Here is a 27,655-nt window from a genome sequence, read left to right on the forward strand (position 1 = left end):
TAGTTATTATATAGCTCTTGTTAATTTATTCTTTTTGGTTGTTCCTGTACATAGAATAATTTTATTCATGATCTTTAAAATTGGCATTCTTAGTACACAGATGTTACTCATTTTCAGGTGGAACTAAACTCATTAGGTTAAATGACCTATTTTCTGTTGATTTCAAGACTTTCTGGATTGATAATCATAGTGAATAAAAATAATAATTTTGTCCCTTTCTAGGGTTTATACTTCTTACCGTTTTCACCTGTCTTTCTGTATTTCCTAGACCCTCCAATATCATGTGACATACAGTGTTGAGAGTGGGTATCCTGATTTTGTCTGACTTAAAAGAGGATGCTTCTGATGTTTCCTCTGGTTTTGTATGGCCCAGAAGTCATTTGAATTTACATTCCCAAGTAGTGTAAACTTTCATGTGCCCTCTTTTGTGGCTTTAAAGTCAGGGCAATGCTAGCCTTGTAGAATGACATGGGATGCTCTCTTTCTTTTTCTTTGATCTGGAAAAGTTTAAATAATATACAGATTATCTGTTTTTTGAAGTTCTGACAGAATTTAACCTTTTTTATTCATTTATAATTTCCTAGGTAATCATTCATTTCATCTAGATATTCCAATTTATTGGTGTAGAGTTGTATATAGTATTCTTTTGTAATTTAGAAGATCTCTTTATCATCTTTCATCTTACTAATCTTTCTTGTGTGTATCGATGAATGTTTTAAAAATGTGTATTTTCTGTAAGCAGGAAACAATGTATTCTTTGTAAACACACATATATCTTAAATCAGACTTGGTGACTGAATTACTGGAATTGTGTGTGTATATATAGATTCATACATACATATCTAAAAGTATTTATCTATTCTCTGATGTGAGCATGATGTGAGCATGGCTTTATTGATTTCTCCCAGCATTTGTATTAGTTTTTGCTTTATTACAAAACTATGTTATTTAAAAGTTTGTAAGTATAGTATTTTTTTGGAGAATTGTAACGAATGGGAAATCTCTCATTTCATTTTTTTTTTTAATTTTTAAACTGAAATGCTTTTAAATTTTTCTAGTGTTACTACTGCCATACCTGCTTTCATTTTTTTTTTTTAATCATCATTTTATTGAGATATATTCACATACCACGCAGTCATACAAAACAAATTGTACTTTCGATTGTTTACAGTACCATTACATAGTTGTACATTCATCACCTAAATCAATCCCTGACACCTTCATTAGCACACACACAAAAATAACAAGAATAATAATTAGAGTGAAAAAGAGCAATTGAAGTAAAAAAGAACACTAGGTACCTTTGTCTGTTTGTTTGCTTCCCCTACTTTTCTACACATCCATCCATAAACTAGACAAAGTGGAGTTTGGTCCTTATGGCATTCCCAATCCCACTGTCACCCCTCATAAGCTACATTTTTATACAACTGTCTTCGAGATTCATGGGTTCTGGGTTGTAGTTTAATAGTTTCAGGTATCCACCACCAGCTACCCCAATTCTTTAGAACCTAAAAAAGGTTGTCTAAAGTGTGCGTAAGAGTGCCCACCAGAGTGATCTCTCGGCTCGTTTTGGAATCTCTCTGCCACTGAAGCTTATCTCATTTCCTTTCACATCCCCCTTTTGGTCAAGAAGATGTTCTCCATCCCACAATGCCGGGTCTACATTCCTCCCCGGGAGTCATATTCCACGTTGCCAGGGAGATTCACTTCCCTGGGTGTCTGATCCCACGTAGGGGGGAGGGCAGTGATTTCACCTTTCAAGTTGGCTTAGCCAGAGAGAGAGGGCCACATCTGAGCAACAAAGAGGCATTCAGGAGGAGACTCTTAGGCACAAATACAGGGAGGCCTAGCCTCTCCTTTGCAGCAACCGTCTTCCCAAGGGTAAAACTTATGGTAGAGGGCTCAACCCATCAAACCACCAGTCCCCTATGTCTGTGGTCATGTTAGCAACCATGGAGGTGGGGTAGGCGAATACCCCTGCATTCTCCACAGGCTCCTCAAGGGGGCACTACATCTTTTTTTTTTTTTTCCTTGTTTGTCTTTTTTCTTTCTTTTTTTTTTTTTAACTTTCCCTTCTTTTTTCAAATCAACTGTATGAAAAAAAAAGTTAAAAAGAAAACAAACATACAATAAAAGAACATTTCAAAGAGACCATAGCATGGGAGTAAGAAAAAGACAACTAACCTAAGATAACTGCTTAACTTCCAACATGTTCCTACTTTACCCCAAGAAAGTTACATAATATAGCAACATTTCAGTGAACTTGTTCCTACTACATCCATCAGAAATTAACAGACCATAGTCATTTCTGGGCATCCCCAGAACGTTAAATAGCTTATCTGTTCTTCTTGGATTATTGTTCCCCCTTCCTTAATTGCTCTCTACTGCTAGTTCCCCTACATTCTACATTATAAACCATTTGTTTTACATTTTTCAAAGTTCACATTAGTGGTAGCATATAATATTTCTCTTTTTGTGCCTGGCTTATTTCGCTCAGCATTATGTCTTCAGGGTTCATCCATGTTGTCATATGTTTCACCAGATCGTTCCTTCTTACTGCCGCGTAGTATTCCATCGTGTGTATATACCACATTTTATTTATCCACTCATCTGTTGAAAGACATTTGGGTTGTTTCCATCTCTTGGCAATTGTGAATAATGCTGCTATGAACATTGGCGTGCAGATATCTGTTCGTGTCACTGCTTTCCGATCTTCTGGGTATATACTGAGAAGTGCAATCGCTGGATCGAATGGTAGCTCTATATCTAGTTTTCTAAGGAACTGCCAGACTGACTTCCAGAGTGGCTGAACCATTATACAGTCCCACCAACAATGAATAAGAGTTCCAATTTCTCCACATCCCCTCCAGCATTTGTAGTTTCCTGTTTGTTTAATGGCAGCCATTCTAACCGGTGTTAGATGGTATCTCATTGTGGTCTTAATTTGCATCTCTCTAATAGCTAGTGAAGCTGAACATTTTTTCATGTGTTTCTTGGCCATTTGTATTTGCTCTTCAGAGAACTGTCTTTTCATATCTTTTGCCCATTTTATAATTGGGCTGTCTGTACTATTGTCATTGAGTTGTAGGATTTCTTTGTATATGCAAGATATCAGTCTTTTGTCAGATACATGGTTTCCAAAAATTTTTTCCCATTGAGTTGGCTGCCTCTTTACCTTTTTGAGAAATTCCTTTGAGGTGCAGAAACTTCTAAGCTTGAGGAGTTCCCATTTATCTATTTTCTCTTTTGTTGCTTGTGCTTTGGGTGTAAAGTCTAGGAAGTGGCCTCCTAATACAAGGTCTTGAAGATGTTTTCCTACATTATCTTCTAGGAGTTTTATGGTACTTTCTTTTATATTGAGATCTTTGGTCCATTTTGAGTTAATTTTTGTGTAGGGGGTGAGGTAGGGGTCCTCTTTCATTCTTTTGGATATGGATATCCAACTCTCCCAGCCCCATTTGTTGAAAAGACCATTATGGCTCAGTTCGGTGGCTTTGGGGGCCTTATCAAAGATCAGTCGGCCATAGATCTGAGGGTCTATCTCTGAATTCTCAATTCGATTCCATTGATCTATATGTCTATCTTTGTGCCAGTACCATGCTGTTTTGGCAACTGTGGCTTTATAATAAGCTTCAAAGTCAGGGAGTGTAAGTCCTCCCACTTCGTTTTTCTTTTTTAGAGTGTCTTTAGCAATTCGAGGCATCTTCCCTTTCCAAATAAATTTGATAACTAGCTTTTCCAAGTCTGCAAAGTAGGTTGTTGGAATTTTGATTGGGATTGCATTGAATCTGTAGATGAGTTTGGGTAGAATTGACATCTTAATGACATTTAGCCTTCCTATCCATGAACATGGAATATTTTTCCATCTTTTAAGGTCCCCTTCTATTTCTTTTAGTAGAGTTATGTAGTTTTCTTTGTATAGGTCTTTTACATCTTTGGTTAAGTTTATTCCTAGGTACTTGATTTTTTTAGTTGCTATTGAAAATGGTATCTTTTTCTTGAGTGTCTCTTCAGTTTGTTCATTTCTAGCATATAGAAACATTACTGACTTATGTGCATTAATCTTGTATCCCGCTACTTTGCTAAATTTGTTTATTAGCTCTAGTAGGTGTATCGTTGATTTCTCAGGGTTTTCTAGATATAAGATCATATCATCTGCAAACAATGACAGTTTTACTTCTTCTTTTCCAATTTGGATGCCTTTTATTTCTTTGTCTTGCCGGATTGCCCTGGCTAGCACTTCCAGCACAATGTTGAATAACAGTGGTGACAGCGGGCATCCTTGTCTTGTTCCTGATCTTAGAGGGAAGGCTTTCAGTCTCTCACCATTGAGTACTATGCTGGCTGTGGGTTTTTCATATATGCTCTTTATCATGTTGAGGAAGTTTCCTTCAATTCCTACCTTTTGAAGTGTTTTTATCAAAAAGGGATGTTGGATTTTGTCAAATGCTTTTTCAGCATCTATTGAGATGATCAATTGATTTTTCCCTTTCGAGTTTTTAATGTGTTGTAATACATTGATTGTTTTTCTTATGTTAAACCATCCTTGCATGCCTGGAATGAACCCCACTTGGTCATGGTGTATGATTTTTTTAATGTGTCTTTGGATTCGATTTGCAAGTATTTTGTTGAGGATTTTTGCATCTATATTCATTAGGGAGATTGGCCGGTAGTTTTCCTTTTTTGTAGCATCTTTGCCTGGTTTTGGTATTAGATTGATGTTAGCTTCATAAAATGAGTTAGGTAGTGTTCCATTTTTTTCAATGTTTTGAAAGAGTTTGAGTAAGATTGGTGTCAGTTCTTTCTGGAAAGTTTGGTAGAATTCCCCTGTGAAGCCATCTGGCCCTGGGCATTTATTTGTGGGAAGATTTTTGATGACTGATTGGATCTCTTTGCTTGTGATGGGTTGGTTGAGGTCTTCTATTTCTTCTCTGGTCAGTCTAGGTTGTTCATATGTTTCCAGGAAATTGTCCATTTCTTCTACATTATCCAGTTTGTTGCCATACAGTTGTTCATAATATCCTCTTATAATTTTTTTAATTTCTTCAGGATCTGCAGTTATGTCACCTTTTTCATTCATTATTTTGTTTATATGGGTCTTCTGTCTTTTTGATTTTGTCAGTCTAGCTAGGGGCTTGTCAATCTTGTTGATCTTCTCAAAGAACCAACTTTTGGTGATATTTATCCTTTCTATTGTTTTTTTGTTCTCTATGTCATTTATTTCTGCTTTAATCCTTGTTATTTCTTTTCTTGTACTTGGTTTAGGATTGGTTTGCTGTTCATTTTCTAGCTTCTTCAGTTGATCCATTAGTTCTTTGATTTTGGCTCTTTCTTCCTTTTTAATATATGCGTTTAGTGCTATAAATTTCCCCCTTAGCACTGCTTTTGCTGCATCCCATAGGTTTTGGTATGTTGTGTTCTCATTTTCATTCGTCTCTATATATTTAGCAATTTCTCTTGCTATTTCTTCTTTAACCCACTGATTGTTTAGGAGTGTGTTGTTTAACCTCCAGGTATTTGTGAATTTTCTAAGTCTCTGATGGTTATTGACTTCTAATTGTATTCCATTGTGGTCAGAGAATGTGCTTTGAATAATTTCAATCTTTTTAAATTTATTGAGGCTTGTTTTATGTCCCAGCATATGATCTATTCTGGAGAAAGTTCCGTGAGCACTAGAAAAGTATGTGTATCCTGGTGATTTGGGATGTAATGTCCTGTAGATGTCTGTTAAATCTAATTCATTTATCAGACTGTTTAGGTTTTCAATTTCCTTATTGGTCTTCTGTCTGGTTGATCTATCTATAGGAGAGAGTGATGTGTTGAAGTCTCCCACAATTATTGTGGAAACATCAATTGCTTCCTTTAGTTTTGCCAATGTTTCTCTCATGTATTTTGTGGCACCTTGATTGGGTGCATAGACATTTACGATTGTTATTTCTTCTTGCTGAATTGCCCCTTTTATTAGTATGTAGTGGCCTTCTTTGTCTCTCAAAACATCCCTGCATTTGAAGTCTATTTTATCTGAGATTAATATTGCTACACCTGCTTTCTTTTGGCTGTAGCTTGCATGAAATATTTTTTTCCATCCTTTCACTTTCAGTTTCTTTGTGTCCCTGTGTCTAAGATGAGTCTCTTGTATGCAACATATTGATGGTTCATTTTTTTTGATCCATTCTGCGAATCTATATCTTTTAATTGGGGAGTTTAATCCATTTACATTCAACGTTAAAACCGTGAAGGCATTTCTTGAATCGGCCATCTTATCTTTTGGATTATGTTTGCCATATTTTTCCCTCTCTCTATTAATATCCTTTATTGTACCCATACCGAATCTCTTTAGTACTGAACCTTTCTCCAAGTCTCTCTGTCCTGTCTTTGTTTCTCTGTCTGTAGGGCTCCCTTTAGTATCTCCAGTAGGGCAGGTCTCTTGTTAGCAAATTCTCTCAGCATTTCTTTGTCTGTGAAAAATTTAAGCTCTCCCTCAAATTTGAAGGAGAGCTTTGCTGGATAAAGTATTCTTGGCTGGAAATTCCTCTCACTCAGAATTTTAAATATATCGTGCCACTGCCTTCTCGCCTCCATGGTGGCTGCTGAGTAGTCACTACTTAGTCTTACGCTGTTTCCTTTGTATGTGGTGAATTGCTTTTCTCTTGCTGCTTTCAGAACTTGCTCCTTCTCTTCTATGTTTGACAGTGTGATCAGTATATGTCTCGGAGTGGGTTTTTTTGGATTTATTCTATTTGGAGTTCGCTGAGCATTTATGATTTGTGTATTTATGTTGTTTAGAAGATTTGGGAAGTTTTCCCCAACAATTTCTTTGAATACTCTTCCTAGACCTTTACCCTTTTCTTCCCCTTCTGGGACACCAATGAGTCTTATATTCGGACGTTTCATATTATCTATCATATCCCTGAGGTCCATTTCGAGTTTTTCAATTTTTTTCCCCATTCTTTCTTTTATGCTTTCATTTTCCATTCTGTCATCTTCCAGGTCACTGATTCGTTGTTCAACTTCCTCTAGTCTTGTACTATGAGTGTCCAGAATCTTTTTAATTTGGTCAACAGTTTCTTTAATTTCCATAAGATCATCCATTTTTTTATTTAGTCTTGCAATGTCTTCTTTATGCTCTTCTAGGGTCTTCTTGATTTCCTTCATATCCCGTACTATGGTCTCATTGTTCATCTTTAGTTCTTTGAGTAGCTGCTCTAGGTGTGTCTCTTCTGGTCTTTTGATTTGGGTGCTTGGGCTTGTGTTATCCATATCGTCTGGTTTTTTCATATGCTTTATAATTTTCTGTTGTTTTTGGCCTCGTGGCATTTGCTGAACTTGATAGGGTTCTTTTAGGGTTTGTAGACCAGTTGAAGTCCTTATCTCTAATTTATCAGATCTACAGCTTCGTGGAGTACACTTTCTCTAACTAACCAGCAGGTGGCGTCCACGAGCCACCTGTTCTCCACAAGCCAGATCTCCCCTGCTTAGCCTTTTTGGTGAGTGGGGGAGTGAGTCTTGTGGGGCCCAATTGGTGTACCAAGCTTGCGTGTGTAGTTGGTGTTGCCTGCCCTGTATGTGGGCGTGTTTCTGGGCAGTCGGGGAGGGGGGGTGGCCCTAACAATCAAATCTCCCTGATGATCCTAGAGTTTTAAAGCTACTGCAATAGTCTAATCCTTCAGTTCAGTCCTGCCACAGTTTGTCTCTGCCACTGACCCACAAGTCTTTGGTATTGGCGTATGGCTCCTGAGACTTGCAAGTGGGCCCCTCTTCCAGGCTGTGCACCCCGGGTCCTCTGTTGAGGGATGACTGTGCTATGTCACAGGTGAGTGCCGTCCCCCCAGGGCAGTTCTGGGCTGCTGGGCTGTGTTGGGAGGCTCCCAGTCTGCTCAAATGATGGCTGAATGGGGCTCTGTTAATTCACACTGCTCCCCCTTCCCAGCTCTGGGACATTCAGCTGAGGCTGCAGGGAAGGCTAATGTCCACGCCCAGTTTTGTGGTGTGTGCCTGTTATTTGAAGCACTTCCGTCACACTGGGTTGTCTGGGGCAGCTCTGGGCTATGGGGCTGGCGATGGGCAGGAGTGTTTCCTGTCCACCAGGATGGTGGCTGTGAGCGGACACCCCCCTTTTCTTGGGAAGTTGTGTTGTTTAGTGAATTTTCTCAGCCACTGGATTATTGCCTTTTGTCTCAGAGCTCTCTTAGTTCTGCTCTTGACTTGACGTGCCCAAATTTCAATTCTTTGAAGCTTTCTGTATTGAGCTTCTTAGAGTAATTGTTTTAGAAAAAGCAAAAAGGATTTAAAAAAAAAAAAAAAAAAAAAAAAAACGGCCCTCCTCAGAGGTCTAATGGGTTATTGAAATGCTAATAGACAAAGCAACCAGGGCCATTAAGGAAAGGTGCACAGGGAAGAGAGATCAGCCTTGCTTCGGGATTTGCATATGCGCCTCAAGGCCTGATCTCCGCCCTTCCCCTTTCTGTGTTCACCAGAACTCCAAAAATCCTCTGCTTTTATTTTGGAGTTTTTCGTGTTGTTTTTTTTCTATGCCTGTCTCCTCTCTGCTGGGCTGGCTGCTCTCAGAGTCTCTGGTGTCTGGTCTCAGTCTATCTATGGTTGGAGTTTGAATCAGTAGAATGAGTTTCCGATAAGAGCAGCCACTGCAATTCTCCCTTCTCCTTCCTGGAGCTGACAGCCCCTCCTCCCCCGGGACTGAGCCTGGCAGGGAGGGGCGCGGGTCCCCTGGCCGCAAAAACTTACAGATTTCGCTGATCTCAGCAGTTCCACGTTTTCATGAGTGTTGTATGAAGTATGCCCAAAGACAGATTGCTCTGTGGTGTCCAGTCCACGCAGTTCCTGGCTTTTTACCTACTTTCCTGGAGGAGTAACTAAAACATACAGCTCACCAGTCTGCCATCTTGCCCCGCCTCACCTGCTTTCATTTTATCATTTTTCTGATATATAAAAATTGTTTTCATCTCTATTCTCAACTTTTCTGTGCCATTGTCTTTTAGGTGTCATTCTTATAAATGCATATGCTGAATTTTGTTTTTTACCTATTTAATATAAATGGAATTTAAATCACTGACATGAATTGTGATAACTAGTATGTGTAGCCCATTCTAGTCATCTTAATTTGTTTTCCATTTGCTGTTTTTAACCCACCCTTCACCCTTGACTTTGTTAAATATATCATGTTTTAATTACTCCTTTTCTTCTTCTTTTCATTTATTTGGAAGTTATAATACATCATATTTACATTATTTTAGTGATTATCTTTAAAAATTTAAACTATATTTAAACCTCTTTTTGTCATCAATCAATCTTTTTGCTAAACATGACAAGAATCCTAGTACAATATCATTTCTTTTCATACCTGTCCGTCTTGGGACTTTTGGTTCCAGTTTATGATTAATATTTTCTTCAATTCTATGTTTTTCTATGTCTCAGATTAAAAAAAGTCTACTATAGTATATCTTTGAATAACTTTCAGAAAATGTCTATGGATGGTAAACCAATCAAAATTTTTGGCTGTTTGAAAAACGTCTATTTGGTTTCCTCAAATTTTTAAGGGTCATGTATTTTCTTTTCTGGCCCCCAGGAATGATGAAAGTATTGATGAGGAATCTGATTGTCATTCTTGTTCTTTTTAGGTAAGCTGTATTCTCCTCTCTGGAAGAGAATGTGAGTTTTTTAAAAATAGTTTTTCACATTCTTCCTGTTTGGCTTTTGATAGGCCCTTTCACTCTGAAGGCTTGTGCGTTTCTTTTGCATAGGAAAAATTTCTCATTGTCTTTTGTCTTCTTTCCAGATCTCCTATTAGATGAATTGATTCTTTTAACCTTTTTTTCATATTTTCCATCTCTTTTACTTTTCCCCTTCTGTTCTAGCTGATTTCCTTGGCTCTTTCTTCCAGAACACTAAATCAGTATTCAACTATGTCCATTCTATTACACATTTACTCAAATTTAAGAATACTTAAAAAATTTTCAAGCAGTATGTTTTTACTTTATGGATGTAGTGTTCTCTTGAATCAGATGATACTATTTATAATTTTTAAAGGTATCTATCCTCTTTCTTCAACTGCCTTTTCTCTTCACAGCCAGTAAGTCTTTATATTCATCTTGAGCTCCTCTCTTTCAAGTTTCTGCTTTCCCTCAGAATTCTGGTCATCCTAAGCTGTCCATTTGTATTTATAAGGAAGCACTGAGCTGAATTAACACACACGGCAAGTGCTGTTATCTATTAGCTCTCAGACTCTGGACACGTTTCCTAACCTTCCTATGCCTCAGTTTACTTACTTGTAAAATGGGGATAATAATGCTTAACTCATAGGTTTGTTTTGAGAATTAAATAAATTGACACATATAACACAAGTGTTTACAACATGCTTGGTAAATAGTGACAAATATCATTACATGGGTTTCCTCTATTCTGAATGGGATGACTGGTTTTACTATAAGTGGGTAAGACACTAACTGGTTACATGGACATGAAGTTGGGAAGTAGGAAGGCAACATCCTTTCCTCTCCACTGACATATATAAGATTGGCTTTATTCTCATGGTAGAGGACCCGAGATATTTCTTTCTTGGATAGAACTGCATTTCATATAATCTCCATCCATCCCTGACTCCCCTCTGCAATATCACATCCTGCTGCTTTCTTAGGCCTCGGTATCAAGTAGAAAAATGGTTCACTTTCTTTACAGTTTAATTCTTAGGATTCAGATTAAATATGTCCTGCTGCTAGGGGTAAGATTGGGGAACTGGGGGTTGGAAGTAGTTCTTTACCCTCATGACTATCTTAAGAACCCTAACTTTTCTTTTACTTGTTCACCTTGTGCTTGATATTTTACCCAGATTTGTTCTTACCACTATAGTGGTTTTCTCCCATGAGAGCTTTGCCTTGTGGCTTTTATTTTCCATTATTGTTTATCTGATCTCATTTGCTTTCTAAATGCCAACAATTCTTTACAATTCTGGTCATCTAATGGTATTCTGTCTGGTTTCTTTTAGTGTTGTACATTCTTTTTAAAAGAATGTATTTTCTGTCTTTTTAATGGACTTTTTGGCAAAAGACAGGTGGATGCCAGTCCTCTAACTTGAGCCAAACCGTATTATTTTTAATACTAGTTAATATATTAATACCTGCCATGATGGAATATGTATTACACCTACTTTTAGAGATATATACTTATGTATATCATACATATTTTCAATATCAATAAATTTAATCAAGAATTTAATTTGATCACCATTTAAAGTGAAGAGCAAAAGAGAGACATTCATGCTTATCAATAACTATATAGCCACATATTTATTATCCATATATATCATGTAACTGTAATAATTATAATAATATAGAATTAATCTAGGGGCTAAAATATGGTTATCATACTCTAGTTCCTTTCCTATTAATAAACAGAAGTGTACTTATAGTCTATGTTCTCAGCATTTCTGAAGGCTTCTTATCAAATATGTTTTTATTACCCATAATTTTATGTATCTATTTGTATAATGTATTTCAAGAAAAAAATTCAATATCAGCCATACTTGCACACAACCCCCCCACCTTTTTATCGAACTACGAAGACTAATACAGCACATCACTAAGCAAAAAGTGCTATTCACTATGCAAAATGCACAGTCAGTGATTGACACCTAAGACCAATTGATCTACCCATTACCACTATCTCGCTACCCCCACTAGCACTACTATGAAGCTATTGATTTAAACACTGTCCATCGGTTTCCATTTTCTGATTTTGGGCAGGCCAATTAAGAAAGTGAGTAATTGTGATTACACTGCTTCAGGATCAATTACATTTGATGCAAGACAAAGTGCTCTTTTTGGAACATATAAAAAAATAATTTTTGATCTAGTGTGCATTCATGCTTAGTAAAATACCTAATAAAATGCAAAATAAACAACTAATTTATATCTTCGCAATAAAAATTTTAGAAAATAAAGAAATATACATAAGAAAAACATCACTGTAAATGCTCAGAATAGCTAAAACTATTTTCTAAGTGAAATAAATTTACCATTTTCTAACATTAAAAACAAGCTGATAAAAATACTGTTCACAATCACTCCCCAACATAAGTTAAAATCAAACACTTCCCTACATATTTATCCTCAAAAGGACTTAGTTACTTGTGAAAGACAAAATGCAAATTCTGTCCAGTGGAATACAAAAGAAGTCTTTGCAATGAAAATAATAAAAACACATCCCAAGACACAGAAATATACAAAGTTCCTTATATAAAGTGATAAAGGAAATTTTTTTTTCAGTTCTTAATTTTGGCCTAACTTGGTGCATGAGCTTTGTCATTGGGCTCACATTGTCCAAATCATTAAAATGAATGTACCTCTAGTGCTGGAGGCAAATCTATTTAGAGTGATGTTACTCATAGTCTGGTGTTAAGTAATATTGATCTGTGTTGTTTGTCTAATAGAAAAATAATAAACAATTACTAGGCAATGTTGGAAAAAGTAATCAGTTTTTATATATCACTAATATAGCAGACCTCCCAAAACATAAAGGTGATGATCTGCATAAAATCAATGTGTTATGCTATATTACTTACATTCATCATTGTAGGTTCTCAGCAATAAATGGTATAATATTAGGCTTGAATTGCTGGTAAACTGAAAACGTATATGAAAATGAAGGGTTCACTGTATTTAATCTATATATTTACTAAAAAGTGTCTATTTCCTAAACTTAGAGATTTTTAATCCTAACAAGTTCTGTTCTAAGCTGACGACAATTCAGGTAAATAAATTATTACAATTCTTTTCAGAATAAAAAAAAGTCACGTAAAAATAACAAATCATACTGTAGATCAGAAAAATATAAAAGGAAAGAATTTAAAGAATTCTCAAAGGTGCATAAATATAACTTGGTGCTAATTTGCAAATAGCTCCTGGATTTTTATCAGAAATACATAAAATATTATATAGGTACACAGAATACAAGAAAAATACAGAAAGGATTATTCATGAAAACAGCTTTTAATAGAAACCTCATATTCTAGGAAATCCATTAACAATGACAAAATCCAATTCTAAAAAGCGCTCTTTTGAATAGCATTCAGCTGTGAAACCTTTGCCAACTGCATAAATGTTCCCATTTAATTTTTATCAAAAACAGTTTCTAAGTTAAAGTGAAAAAAAAAAAAAGGGTGAGGTTTAGGTTCTGGCATAGTGAACAGTACTCTAAGAAGCCTAACATAATAGAAAGGATGTTTCAAAAGATAAGTCCTCTGGGCTATTCAATAATATTAAAGTTTTTAATTTCTCCTGAATTTTCCTCATGAATTTTTTTCATAAATTTTCCAAAATTGTAGATGTAATATAAGCTAAAATTACTAGCAGTGGCTTCTTTCAACAAACTATGAATTTCAATCATATGGTAGATTATAATGGTAAGTTATATAACAATAACTAAAAACATACATACTGCACACAATTTGTACAAGTATTCTATAACAGTCTAAATATTGACAAAGAAAAACAAGTTTGTTTAAATGTTTTGTCTCTCAAAGAAAAAAGCTTTTGAAAGCCTAGTTTTTGATCTACTATCTATTACAGGTAATATAAAACATAGAAGAACAATTGAACTTACCACAACTGGAAATTGGCAGTCTGAGTAGAGTCACAAAAGTCAATACCCATTGAAACAGTAATGGATCCCTCAGGCTCAAGAGATTCTAGGAAATAAGATAATTTAAACACAGAGGATATAAAAAAGAGGCAAACTAAATGCTGAAAATTTATGCAATGTTTGTTGTTTAGTTAAAAACAATCAAATTTAATCATTGTTTATAAGACATTTTTCAAAGTAAGGATACTAAACTAAATTATAAAGTGGCCTTCCTCTCCTACTTGAATGCTTTCTTTTTTCACAACTTAATTCTGCAAATACTCCAGTGAACACATTATACTTTTTTGCTTCAGAAACAAATCTTTTCCTGAGAAAAATTTCATGTTTTGCAATATTGTCTTTATAGGCACTAAAAGTGAGAAGGCAATAAACTGCCTGCTTGGAACAAATGTAATGGACTTTGGAAGCTTGTAAGACACTATGTTATTAAAAACTATAGAATATTTACTCTAGATATAAAAAGTAAAATTTAAAAACAATATTCCACATTTCCACTGAAAGAAAACCCAAAATTTAAAATTGCAAGCTTAAGCAAAGCTGGAAGAAGAAATTAAGTTGTTGTACTCAGAAATTAATCAAGAGAACTGGCATAGAAACCAAAAGTCTAATTGTATTATTCAAAGAATTACTGAAACAGAATTTAGTAGCAGATTATCTTGAAAAAACACAAATAATATGATGATATTTTATAGATTTGGAATTTCTGAAGCTTCATCTATCATCTAAGTATGGGAAATAATTATACCAATATACAATAAAACACAATACTGGTATTGTTTAGTTGACAATGATAAAACATAAATTAAAACAAACAACAAAAATTTTCATCCTTTTTGTGAAAGTCTGGCTATACATTAGAATAATCTGGGGATCTTAAAAAATATGTATGTATGTATGTATATATGTATATAAATATACATAAATAGAAACTACCCATTTTTGATTTCCACTTTGCTCAAAGTCTACAGTGTAACTGGAGTCACATTATACAGTAGCTTTAATTTAGCTTTATCTAATCTGCATACATCTTACCAGATGTAGTTACATTTTAGCAAGCACAATGCTAATCTGGTAGATTGTCACTGTCTTAGGGTTTGTTGGTAAGTATGATTTGCCATTTAATATTAACTATGACATGGATGATGGCACAAATGGGACAAAGAATAACTTGATAAGCTGAATAAATTGAGAAGTATGTTTACACCTCATAGGCTCAATGAAGATTAGGCATTGTAAGAGGACACTATTTGATGCCGATTTAAAAATGCTATTGGGTTGCTCAGAGGTATGTTGGTTTGCTGGTTCCAGTCTGAATTTCATTGTTTATAAACCTAACAAGTGCTACTCAAGTAAATGCTACTCAAGTGCCAGAACACTTGCTGCCTAAACTTTGGCAAACAGGCTTTGCAGTAAGGTAAATAATATGATACTTTTCTCGCACTTCTTCTAAAGCTACACGCTAATATCAGTTCTCAGCTCTGTCAGTCAAGTTGATCAAGGCCATTGTTCAGTGACCTTAATGCTTTCTTGTGTGTCACAGATATATTGGGGTTTGGTCTTGTTTGTAGCCTGACACCATATTGGTAGTAAATGCTGTCATCTCCAAAACATGATGGGATTCATGATTTAGATCTCTCTACATTGTATCTCCTTGTATGTCATTTGACAAGCTGACAGCTCTTAAGAGGTCTTGTTGATAGTCTTCTTTGACATGGTTTGGTACTGTAGTCAGTCTTAGGATAATTAACTGTTAGCTTAGTGCCATGCTAAGCTGGAGAACAGTACATAGTCAATGGCAGGTTTTATTATACGGATGCTTCAAGAGCAAAGTCATCAGCATAAAATTATTGATATAATGGATATTTATAATATTTGGAACTTACTAAATTGGGAAAGTTTTACCAGGTTAGGATATATAGTTAGATAATACTTTTGAATTCTCTGCTATATACTTGAGATAGTTATATGAATATGGCTGAAAAAACACTGGCTCTATTAAACAACACTATTAATAATGAAAAATGAAATCACATGGGATATCATCTACTTTGATGTCACAGTTCTATAGTAAGTAGTGAAATCTTAGCAGGGCTAAGATTTGTCAACTATTAACATAATCTCATTGAACATAGTGTAGAGAATTTAATGGTATTCTTTGTGACTTTTTAATCTCTTATATATTTGGTCTTGGGGAGAAATTGCAAGTTATTCCTCATACTTTGAAAGGAGTCCAGTTTCATGGAAGGTAAGATCAGACAAAAGTCAGTGCATATTTTAGATAAGAATCAAACAGATAAATAGCAAACAAGAAAGTTCTTGGACTCTTTAAGATGTGCAGATGTCTTATTAAATAAAACAAATATCTTACCTCTCTTATTTCTTAAATGCCTGGGAATATAATTCTTGATCTTTGCTGCATTTTTAAGACGGATTTGGAGGAGTAATTAGATACATCATACCCTGTAACCCTATTGGAATCTACTGGAAAAAGGGACTAGGTGGTGTTACATATAAATACATACTGCATAGGAAAGAAGTTTGTATCTTGAGAGTATTCAATTAATGGCATCAAAATCTTAAAAATCAATCTAAAAAGGAAAAGTAAAGCTTACTACTAGTACTGAGGCAGTAGTATACATTCATATTTTATTTCTGTGTCAAGGCCATGCTATGAAACTTATGTATTTATTTCTTCTATTCTACATAGGCCAACAAAAGGTCAACCTACCAACTCATTATGCCAGCTCGAAGAAATGTTAACACTGTTCTACTGTTTTAACCTTTGGATAACATTTTCAATGTTCAGACAATACATATATCAGCTGCTTTACACTTAAACTAATTTTTTAACTAGGCAAAAAAGGCTAGATATCAAGGAATAAAAAGAACACAAACTGGGGTATTCTATAATTCCTTAATAATACATTAACTTTACAAATAAAAATCAGGACACTTTGTATTTTTAAAATGGTGTCTTAATTACCCAATTATAAAAAAGGCATTAAGTGAATTCTGAAATCAATTTACTTTAACTCTTCTTCACTTTGGTTGCTTATAAAATTCCAGTATGATTTACTCGTTAGGAATGGTTTTATTTCTTTGTATAAAAAACAATGCAAACAAAGAATGACTTTCTTTACTAAATGATGTACGGAAACTATGTGAGAGAATTCAGCAATGTCAAAGAGCTCAGATGAAGATGATGAAAAACTGTCAATTGAAGTGATGAATAAGAGAAACATTACTAATTTGAGTTCATCCTGGTCAATAGGCTTTGCTCACGTAACATTAAAAAGGAGGCTGCAGAGCTTTCTGATTACAGCATTTCAAGGATACAATGACATAAACCTTGTATCACTTTTAACTGAGGTTTTATCTGAAGCTTCTCTCAACTAAACCATGAATTGCCTCAACTTACAAAAAATGGCAAGAATAGAGAGAGACATTTTAACTATTATAACATTTCAAACTCAAAGTAAGACACCCAATTACTATATTTAATTTTTACAAAGTGTATTTCCAGTGAAAATACTTTTAGAAAAAACTGTTTAGAAAGGGGGTTACAAATATAGCAGCTTTCAAGAACCAGGAAGATAATGTAAATGTGAGAAGCAAGCTGGATATAAAAAGAGAAATGCAAAGGGAATGATAAATGGCAACTGACACCTAGCTGGGGAGACAATATGATGTAATGGGCACTGAGGCAACCTGGAAAGCACATGCTGCATCTAAGGTGACAGCCGCTGCTCAGCACCAGCTGGTTGCTGCATATGGGAATGAAGGACTAGCACTGCCATATCTTGTGCTTTTTCTCCAAGAAAAGTGAGACTTCTGGATTTTCTTTTAATGTAAAAATATTCTGATAATGGTGTCAACAGATTCAAAATACTTTAAAATGATGTGTACAAATACCACTAATATGCTATGGTCTCCTATATTCTGCACAAAGAAAGGAAGAGAAGCGGAATTGTATACATCCTAGCAGTGTTCTCTGTCTTGTCATTTTATAGAATGTGAAAGGAAACAGGGAAGGGTATATATGGGGGAGGTACTGTATTTAAAAAGACAGACGGATTTTCTTTAGTTTAATACACAACAAACCAACTAAAGTAATGCAGAGAATGATGCTGACTAGGAGGAGAGAAAGGAGGAAGGTGATACAGATAAAAATGAGATGGTGGAGGAGGACCTAAGATGGCGGCATAGAGAGGTGTGGAATTTAGTTAGTCCCCTGGAGCAACTAATAAACAACAAGGAACAAGTTTTGCTATATCCGGCAAAACTGTCCTTCAAATATGAGGGAGAGTTTAAAATACTCTCTGACAAACAGACAATGAGAGAGTCTGTGAACAAGATATCTGCGCAACAGGAAATACTAAAGGAAACACTACAGACAGATAGGAAAAGAGAGGAGTGAGAGGTTTGGAACACAATTTTGGGTGATGGCAGCACAGCAATGTAAGTACACTGAACAAAGATGACTATGAGTATGGTTGAAAAGAGGAAGGTTAGGAGCATGTGGGACACCAGTAAATAATCTGGAACAACTGCTGGGGCACAATTGTGACTGTCCAAACATCATACACCAACCTGGAAAGGGTGGAATGGCTGAGATCGCAGCATAAAATCTGTAAGTAAAAACTGCGGAACTGTGCCAGAAGTCCCCTCCCCCCATGGCAGGCTGGGCTGCAGGACCTCCCTGTGGGAGAAAGCAGCATTCTTTAGTGAGCAAATATAGCTCAGGCCAGCTCCAACTGGGGTTTTAATTAACAAATGTGGCCTGCTGAATACAAGCTACAAACATAGACAAGCAGCAAAGTACCCTGAGGTCACTCCCAGTGGAGAGGAGATGGGGCTGATGGAGAGGAAAAAAATTAAAAAAAGAAAAAAAAAACACAGAGACTTTTAGAGACTGACCTTAGAGAACCAGAAAACACTTGTGCCCCGGGAGGGAGAGCCCAGAAGACCAGGTGCTCTATCTGACCAACGGGCAAAACTGGGGGGCCGTGGACGGGCTCTGAAGGGGGGCTTTCTTCTCCTTTTTCTCTCTCTCAATCTGAGTGGCTCAGTGGAGCCTCAGCCATTTTCAGTTTGCAGTGATCTGACCCTGACAGGGGTGGAGTTGACAGAGCCAGAGAGACAAAGAAACTATTGAAATGCAGAAGATAGCTCCCTAGGGGGTATATCTTCCCTAAGAGGAAGGAGGTGGGGCCCAGCTCAAGGGCCTGCCCCTCCCACTGAATTCAGACCACAGGGTCTGCAGCAAAAACAGAAACAACCTAAGAATTAAAGGGGCCACACCTCTTTACACCAGTCAGGAGTGACAGGCTGACAGATGCAACCTGCTGGGCAGGTTAGGAAAAGCACAGCAACAGGAAACCTCACAGGGAAGTCTGTCATTCTAAGATACACCCTGAATATAACCCTATTCTGAGATGTGAAGCCATTCTGGTCTAGGAAAATCTGATTGGGGTAACCGGGGAAGCCAGATGCCTAGACAACAGAGGACTACAAATTACACTGGGAAGGACAGAGATATGGCCCAGTCAAAGGAACAAACTTACACATCAATCAAGATAAAGTTGAGATATTGTTTCACTTTAATGAAACAATCAATTAAAGATTTTCAAAGAAATATGCTAAATCAAATCAAAAACTAAATCAATGAGTTCAGGGAAGATATGACAAAATAGACGAGGGATATAAAGGAAACACTGGGTGAACATAAGGTAGAAATTGAAAGTTTGAAAAAACTGCTGGCAGAATCTATGGAAATGAAAGGCACAACACAAGAGATGAAAACCACAATGGAGAAATACAACAGCAGAGTTCAGGAGGCAGAAGAAAACACTCAGAAACTGGAGAACAAGACACCTGAAATCCTATACACAAAAGAACAGATAGGAAAAAGAATGGAAAAATATGAGCAACATCTCAGGGAACTGAATGAAACCATGAAACACCTGAATGGTTTCATGGGTATCCCAGAAGGAGAAGAGAAGGGAAAAGGGGCAGAAGCAATAATAAAGGAAATAATCAGTGAAAATTTCCGATCTCTTATGAAAGACATAAAATTACAGATCTAAGAAGCCCAGCATACCCCAAACAGAACAGATCTGAATAGACTTACGCCAAGACACTTAATAATCAGATTATCAAACATCAAAGGCAAAGAGAGGATCCTGAAAGCAGCAAGAGAAAAGCGATCCATCACATAAAAGGAAGCTTGATAAGACTATGTGCGGATTTCTCAGTAGAAACCATGGAGGCAAGAAGGAAGTGGGGTGATATATTTAAGATACTGAAAGAGAAAAACCACCAACCAAGAATCCTATATCCGGCAAAACTGTCCTTCAAATATGAGGGAGAGTTTAAAATACTCTCTGACAAACAGACAATGAGAGAGTCTGTGAACAAGATATCTGCGCAACAGGAAATACTAAAGGGAACACTACAGACAGATAGGAAAAGAGAGGAGTGAGAGGTTTGGAACACAATTTTGGGTGATGGCAGCACAGCAATGTAAGTACACTGAACAAAGATGACTATGAGTATGGTTGAAAAGAGGAAGGTTAGGAGCATGTGGGACACCAGAAGGAAAGAGGAAAGATAGGGACTGTATAAAACTCAGTGAAACCTAGAGTGCTCAACAATTGAGATAAAATGTACAAATATGTTTTTTCATGAGGAGAACAAATGAATGTCAACCTTGCAAGGTGTTAAAAATAGGAAGATATTGAGGAAAAAATACAATCAATGCAAACTAGAGACTATAATTAACAGAAACATTAATTATGCTTCCTTCTATTTAACAAAGGCAATATACCAAGGCTAAATGCCTGTAAGAGGGGGGCATAAGCAAGGGGTATGGGACTCTTGGCATTAGTGATGTTGTCTGACTCTTTTATTGTACTTTAGTTTAATTCTATCTTTCCTTTTCTTGCTTTTTTGGCTGTCATTTTTTTCTTTTTCATCTCTCTACCTTCTTTGACTTTTCCTTCTTCTCTGTGGAAGAAATGGGGATTTCTTTATATAGATAGTGGTGATAGTGATGAATGCATAAATATGTGATTATACAGGGAACCATCGACTATTTACTAAGGATGGAACGTATGGTGGGTGAACAAAACTGTCTTAAAAAAAAAAAATGAGATGATGAAGAGACCTTGAGGGCACTATAGTGAGTGAAATAAGTCAAACACAAAAGGACAAATATTGTATGGCCTCACTGATATGAACTAATTATAATATGTAAACTGATAGACACGAAATATAAGTGACCAGGAAATAGAACAAGGCTAAAGAATGGGGAGCAGTTGCATATTAGGAACAGAATGTTTAACTCGATTGAACTTAAGTGTTTGGAAATGGACAGAGGTTTTGATGGTAGTATGTTATTGTGAGAGTAACTAACAGTGCTGAATGGTGTGTGGATTTGGTGGAAATGGGAAGCTTAGAGTCATGTGTGTCACCAGAAGGAAAGCTGAAGGTTAAAATATGGGAATTTATAAAACAGTGAACCCTGTGGTTGACAATGTCCATGATTAACTGTACAAATGTGAGAAATCTTTCATGAACTAGAACAAATGTATGACACTATAACTAGGAGTTAACAATATAGGGGCATATAGGAAAGAATATATACCTACTGCAAACTATGTACTATAGTTAGTAGTATTTTAACTTTCTTTCATCAACAGCAACAAACGTACTATACTAATACTATGAGTCAATAATGGAGGTCGGGGGGTTAGGGATAGAGGAGGATTTGAGTTTTCTTTTTTGTTTTTAGTTTCTTTCTGGAATAATGGGTGCACAGCTGTATGACAGTACTGTGGGCAATTGAGTGCGCACATTGGATGATTGTATGGTATGTGAACAACCTCAATTAAATTGAATTAAAAATAATGAGATGGCAACTTTGATTCTTCAGGACTAGCGTTTCATCACTACCGGTATTACCAAAGCTGGGACCTGATTTCCTAAGGGCAAAGAAATCTATTTATCTTGTATGATAAATTTGGTTGAAAAGTAGAAACAAATATAAACTGAGTATGCTAATTCATATTAATCTACTTTTAAAATGAACACATTTAGTTATCAAATATAGCTAAAGTTTTAAATGAGAATTAATATTTACCTATTGGATTAAAAACATGCATTTGCATGCCTGCTGGCAGTTTTTTTTCCCCTATGTGGATGTTTTCTATCTTTCGATCAGTACTATTGTTCAGTGTTATTTGTACAGAGACCATCTTGTCACCAAAAATGCAAGGATGTCTTGGAAAGAAATAATGGGCAGCTAGTCCTTTTCCACTCATTCGATGAAGCAGCACATGAGTTTTCATTGGTACAAAGACAGGAGTACTGACCTATTGTACATGGAAAAAAGAAAAAAAGATGAATTAGTAAATATGGTTATTAATTCTCTTAGAAATTAAGCAAAAACGGTGTGACATTTAACTCCTGGTTTCCCTAAAGTATCAAATAAACCATACATAATAACAAATATCAGTAGGATTATCATGCACATAGTTATCAGCAGAAATTATATACAAATAAAAAGTAAATGCCTTTTAAGCAGTATTAAATTTTTTTCTGCACTGTGTAGGTATATATTAAAATATTTTGACAATATAAGCATAAGAAGAAAATAATCATCTCTGGTATTTAAATACACTCAATTTTTTTAAAGAGTCTATACACTATTAATTTTTTCTTATTTTTGACCATCTTGCTAACTTCATCAGTTTTAATGGTTTGTCAGCTGATTTTCTTGGAACTATAAGCTCATGTCATCTACCAGTAATGAGCATCTTGCACCTTTATTTCCAATCTTGACTCTAAACTTTTTCACCCTGAATTTCTTTCACTTTAAACTGGAGGCCATGGGACTCAGTTTAAGGTGGTTTCTTTCTTTGCTTTAATGATTAAAAAGATCTTCCCTACCTTGAGATCAGATACCTGTTCATGTATGTTTTCTTCTAGATCTTTCATGGTTTCAATTTTTAAAAATATAATTAGCTCTCTATTCATGTGGAACTGATTTAGGTATAAATCATTAATAATTAATAATCTACACAATCCTTTTCTCCGAATACTTCACCAATTACCCTTACATGATTTAATAAATAGGCTTTCCTCAATGATTTGTAAATACAAACATTCTAATTATTTATGAACTTGGGAGACATTTTTGGGCCTTTTATTATCCATTGATCTGCTAAACCAGTACCACATTGTTTTATTTCTTATACCCCTATAATTCAACATTTGGCAAAACATATCTACCCTTATCCCCCAACCCGTTTCTCAGTATTTCCTTGGCTAATCACATCCATTTATCTGTCATTGAGCTTTAGAATCTCTTCATTAAATTCTCCCCTCAATCTCATTTTGACTGAAATCATAGGTAGCATATTAAATGAAGAAACACTTTCCATTTTGTAACCATGTGTTGGGTACGTTTCCATTCAAAGTCTAAGTATTAGATATTGGGCTTAACACCTGACATGGGCAAACTTTTATTTTTCTTTTAGATAATTTGGAATTAAACAGACCAATCAAGACAGTTTTCTAACAAGTGTGCTCTCCCAAACTAGGTTATCTATTGTAATTGTATGAGTACATATTTACTGAACATGTTCACTATGCCACTGATACCTGAAGACATTAAAAAATGCCATAGTTTAAAACTCATCAACAAAAATCCAAGAGTTAAATAACATATATGCCAAATGATAAATAGTGCTTTAAAAGAATCATTAAAAAGTTTAACTTATATGGTGGGCAATTTTAAATAATCACCTTAAAGATGTACAAAAGAGTTTATTTGCAAAAAATAATACATTATTGGCAAAATTACAAATTCTGGTTGTATAAAGAAATGGAGCAACCAGCCTAGTCTTTCTTCTTTAGTTTTCTTATGATGATAACAGCAGTCTAGCATTTTAAGTTTTCAAAGCACTTTCACTTCTAAGCCTAGGTTCTTTTCTTTGGAAAAAAAAATGTTTTCAAAATTCTTATTTCAATGTTCACTCTAAGTTCTAATATCTTTATGCATTCTCAGGGGTTGAATAGCATAACGAAAGACACCAATCCTTAGCAGTGAACATCCACTGAAAGATCCAGCAGGCATCATAAAAATAAACAAACATATACAGAACGTGTGTGTATGTTTATACAGTTAAATATAATATTGTATTTAAAAATTTATAACTAAGCAAGAATCTCTTTCTCTCTTTTCAAATTGAATTCCCATGCCTCTGAAGCAGAGAGTCAACCTTACATTCAAGCCCTTCACTGGATGATTACATTTTCAATACCACATTTCTTAATTAGACAATAAGCATATTGGGGACAATAATCCGGTCTTTCATTTCTTCTACACTGTTCCAGAGACACAGCTTTCATTAAATCCCTAAATACATGTTGATGTAATCAGTTTTACTTCTGTGGAAAACTCACATTAAGATTGGGCTACATATGTGGAAGGAAAGGTGAAATAGTAATGTAAGGAGGGAAAACTATTAGAACGTCACAGAGAAGTAGGGTAATACAATAAGGCAGAACAGAAGCAGGGGTTTGGTTTACAGGCAGCTCTAATTCCTAAAGCCAAGAATAAGTGCTCTAAATATCATATAAGGTGCTCAGAAGTATACCTTTAGCATTTGAGAGCCATCAACATGACTTGATTAGTTTGTTGATTCTCTCTCTCAGTTTAATGCTGGGACACATAGCACATTTATTTTGTTTTTCTGCCTTGTTTCAAAATTCTACAGCTTTATTATAATTGTTTTAGAAAGATGTTAAGGGATATGAAAAGAAAGAAACTCACTATACTCACTATAATTCTCTCTACTCATTCTTTCTACCCTTAACCAAATTCAAGGTGTGAAGCATACTGTAATCAATTCAACATCTAAAAAAGACCCTCCCTGAAATGCAAATTAGGATCACAATGAGATACCACTGCATACTCAATAGGATAACTATTATGTAAAAAGCAGAAAAGAACAAGTGTTGGTGAAGGAACAGAGAAATAAGAACCCCTGTGCACTGCTGGTGGGAATGTAGAATAGCGTACCCGCTATGGAAAAGAGTTTAGCAGTTCCTAAGAAAGTTAAACATAGAATTACCATTTAACCCAGCATTTCCACTTCTAGGTATATACCTAAAAGAATAGAAAGCAGGGATTCAGTAGCTATTTTTATACCAATGTTCACAGCAGTATAACACAAAATAGCCAAAAAGGTGGAAGCAACTCAAGTGTCTACCAATAGATTAATGGATAAACAAAATGTGGCAAATACACACAATGAAGTAGTATTCAGGCATAAAAAGGAATGAGATACTGATACATGCAACAACATGGATGAACCCTGGAGACATCATGTTGAGTGAAGTAAGCCAGACATAAAAGAACAAATATCTAAGGTTTTGCTTATACGAAATACCTAGAATAAGCAAATTCATAGAGACAGAAGGTAGATTAGAGGCTCTCGGGGTGGGTATGGGTGGAATTAGGCAGTTATTACTTAACGGGTAAAGAGTTTCTGTTTGGGATGATGAAAAAGTTTTGGCAATGGATGGTAGTGATTATAGCACAACATTGTGAATTTAATATTACTGAATTGTACACATGAAAGTGGTTAAAATCGGAAATTTTGAGTTGTATGTATTTTATCACAAAAATATTTAAAAAATTAAAAAAAAAAAAAAAAGCTGTTCCTGAAATCCGCAAAGATTGACTGTGGTAATACAGAGAGATCTATGGTCTTTTCCAAAATAACAGTATCAAAAATGGCACTTTATGTAATAATAGATATTTAACTACAGAAAGGGACTAACTGAAAATGTTTGATTATTCTTAACCTTTGTTTTCTAAATTCATACAACCCATATTAAGCCATCCTCCTCCAATATCTAGATGAACTACACGATGATATTTGTTCAATTAAACTAGTGGGTGTCATAAATCCTTCAGCAATTTCTGTATTAATCCATTAATCCTGACAGAAAAGCAAGACTTTAGTTCAATATTTTTGATACCAGATTAGATACCTATATCCCAGAACATAATATATGATCTGTAGCATCTAAGATGCTAAACATTGTGAATGGCTTTTATGACTTTTTATAGATATCAATAATTTTATTAAATGTAAAATAGAAAAAGGCAAAAAGGCTAATTACAGAATGACTTAGATTTAGGCTTTGAAATGTGAGGATTTAGGTGTAAGAAATAACAAATCTGTACAAAACAGGGGTTGGCAAACTATAGGCTTGTCGCCTGCTTTTACAGTTCTACTGGAACACAACCACCCTCATTCATTTATGTATTGTCCATGGCTGTTTTGTGCTATAATAGCAGAGTTGAGTAGTTGCAAAGCCTAAAATAGTTTGCTGACACCTGATCTAGGGGCACAAATATTAAATTCTTCCCTTGTTGTTGGGGAACAATTCTCCACAAGTCTCTTGCTTTTCTATATATTTTCTGAGCAATGAATCTTTTCAAGGATGTCTGCATAGCAAAAGCTTTGGAAGATGGAGGTTAAGTGCCTCCCTCTGGGGCAGGGGACAGATCTGTTTGCTGCCCAGAATCAAAAAGATAACATCTCCTCTGGAGCAAAGGATGGGCAGGTTTGCTTTCCTGTAGAGCAACACACTACAAGTGTTGGTTTTACCTGGCCTTCATCATGTTGCCCTGTGGGAATTTGGGCTTGGAGAGGTGGCACAAACCATATTACTCTGGCTACTTCTATTGCTGTGAGTAACAAGCTGTCCTTTGTCTCTGTCCCAGAAGTCTCATGTCTTCTGAAGATACCCATGAAACTTTGGAAGGCTAACTTCTTACCAGCTTGCAATTGGGGTAACATTTGAGACCATCCTTGATACCCATTTTTTTTTTTTTCCCTTGTTATTCAACAATTACCAGTTCCACTTATTTCAAATGGCTAAATTAAGGCTTGGTAGGAACACTACATAAAGTTGTGTGCAGTTACAACTGAATGAAGGGATGAATAGGGCTAAAAATCCAACTTACAATCAAAGATGCCTTTTTGGAATCTGCACAATGGTATCATGTGGGTTAATGGCTTTGCTAATGAGAATTCTACTATACATAGAGACTAGTTTTTTTCCTTTGACTTTCCTTTAGTAAAGTCCATGTTATGACCTGGTTATTTTTGTGTTTTTTTTTTTTCCTATGGAATTCTCCTATCAAGAAGTGTTCTGAAAGCTGACAACAAAGAATCACGTAAGTTCCTATGACAAGAATAAGAAGAATTTAATGTTTCAGTGTTGCTTTTATTTGGTTCAAGACAAAGTACTGATTTCCTGAGGGAGCTCTCCTCCCAATGCTCTCCCTGTACTGGTGATATATGGGATTCTCTACCCAACACATCCCACCATCTTCTAGGAATCTTCTCACATTCAGTTCTTCAAGTTGCTGGTATGTTCTTACATCATATCATGACCTGGACATGGTTAATTGTTTCAGGAATGGATCCTGGCCCAACAAGTCCCTTCCCTAGGATTTTTGAATTTGGAACCTGGGAAGTTGAGCCAGTCTCTTTCAGGTGGCTAAAATTCTAAGATTTAAAACTCTAATGATGTCTGTGGACACATTTCTTGCCACGTTGTTCAGTGAGAAAAAATATTAATGTAAATTTAAAGAAAAGCAGAGATGAGAGATAGTTGATAGCTTTGGTTTGGATGGTTCTTGAGGACCAGACATATCCCTACTCTTCTTGATGCTTGGTTTTCTGTGAAACACAGAAAGCATTCCTTCCTGTAACTTACCTCTTTTGCTTAAGCTAGTTCAAACTGGGTTTCTATAATTTACTCTCCCATCCTACTATTGACTAGAATTAGTCATATGTAAGGGCACTAATTGGAGGGGGATAACAAGCTTGTAATGGGAGAATGTATTTCCAATAGCCCTAGTAGATATGGAATGATGAGATCGGAGACTTGAGTTTGGCCTTTGGGGTGGAAA

At 35.7% G+C, this 27,655-nt stretch overlaps 1 protein-coding gene across 3 annotated transcripts in view; it reads right to left on the reverse strand.

Annotated features, from left to right (window-relative positions):
• Nucleotides 1-27,655, reverse strand: part of AP3B1 (adaptor related protein complex 3 subunit beta 1) — a 405,767-nt gene that overhangs the window by 23,272 nt on the left and 354,840 nt on the right. For all 3 annotated transcript variants that reach the window (XM_037800786.1, XM_037800788.1, XM_037800789.1), the window contains 2 exons: nt 21,797-22,028; nt 13,618-13,702 (listed from right to left, as the gene is read on the reverse strand). In XM_037800786.1, coding sequence (XP_037656714.1) covers nt 13,618-13,702; nt 21,797-22,028 — 317 coding nt within the window. The remainder of the gene's footprint in view (nt 1-13,617; nt 13,703-21,796; nt 22,029-27,655) is intronic.

Source organism: Choloepus didactylus, chromosome 13 (assembly GCF_015220235.1).
Source record: "Choloepus didactylus isolate mChoDid1 chromosome 13, mChoDid1.pri, whole genome shotgun sequence".
Taxonomy (NCBI): domain Eukaryota; kingdom Metazoa; phylum Chordata; class Mammalia; order Pilosa; family Megalonychidae; genus Choloepus; species Choloepus didactylus.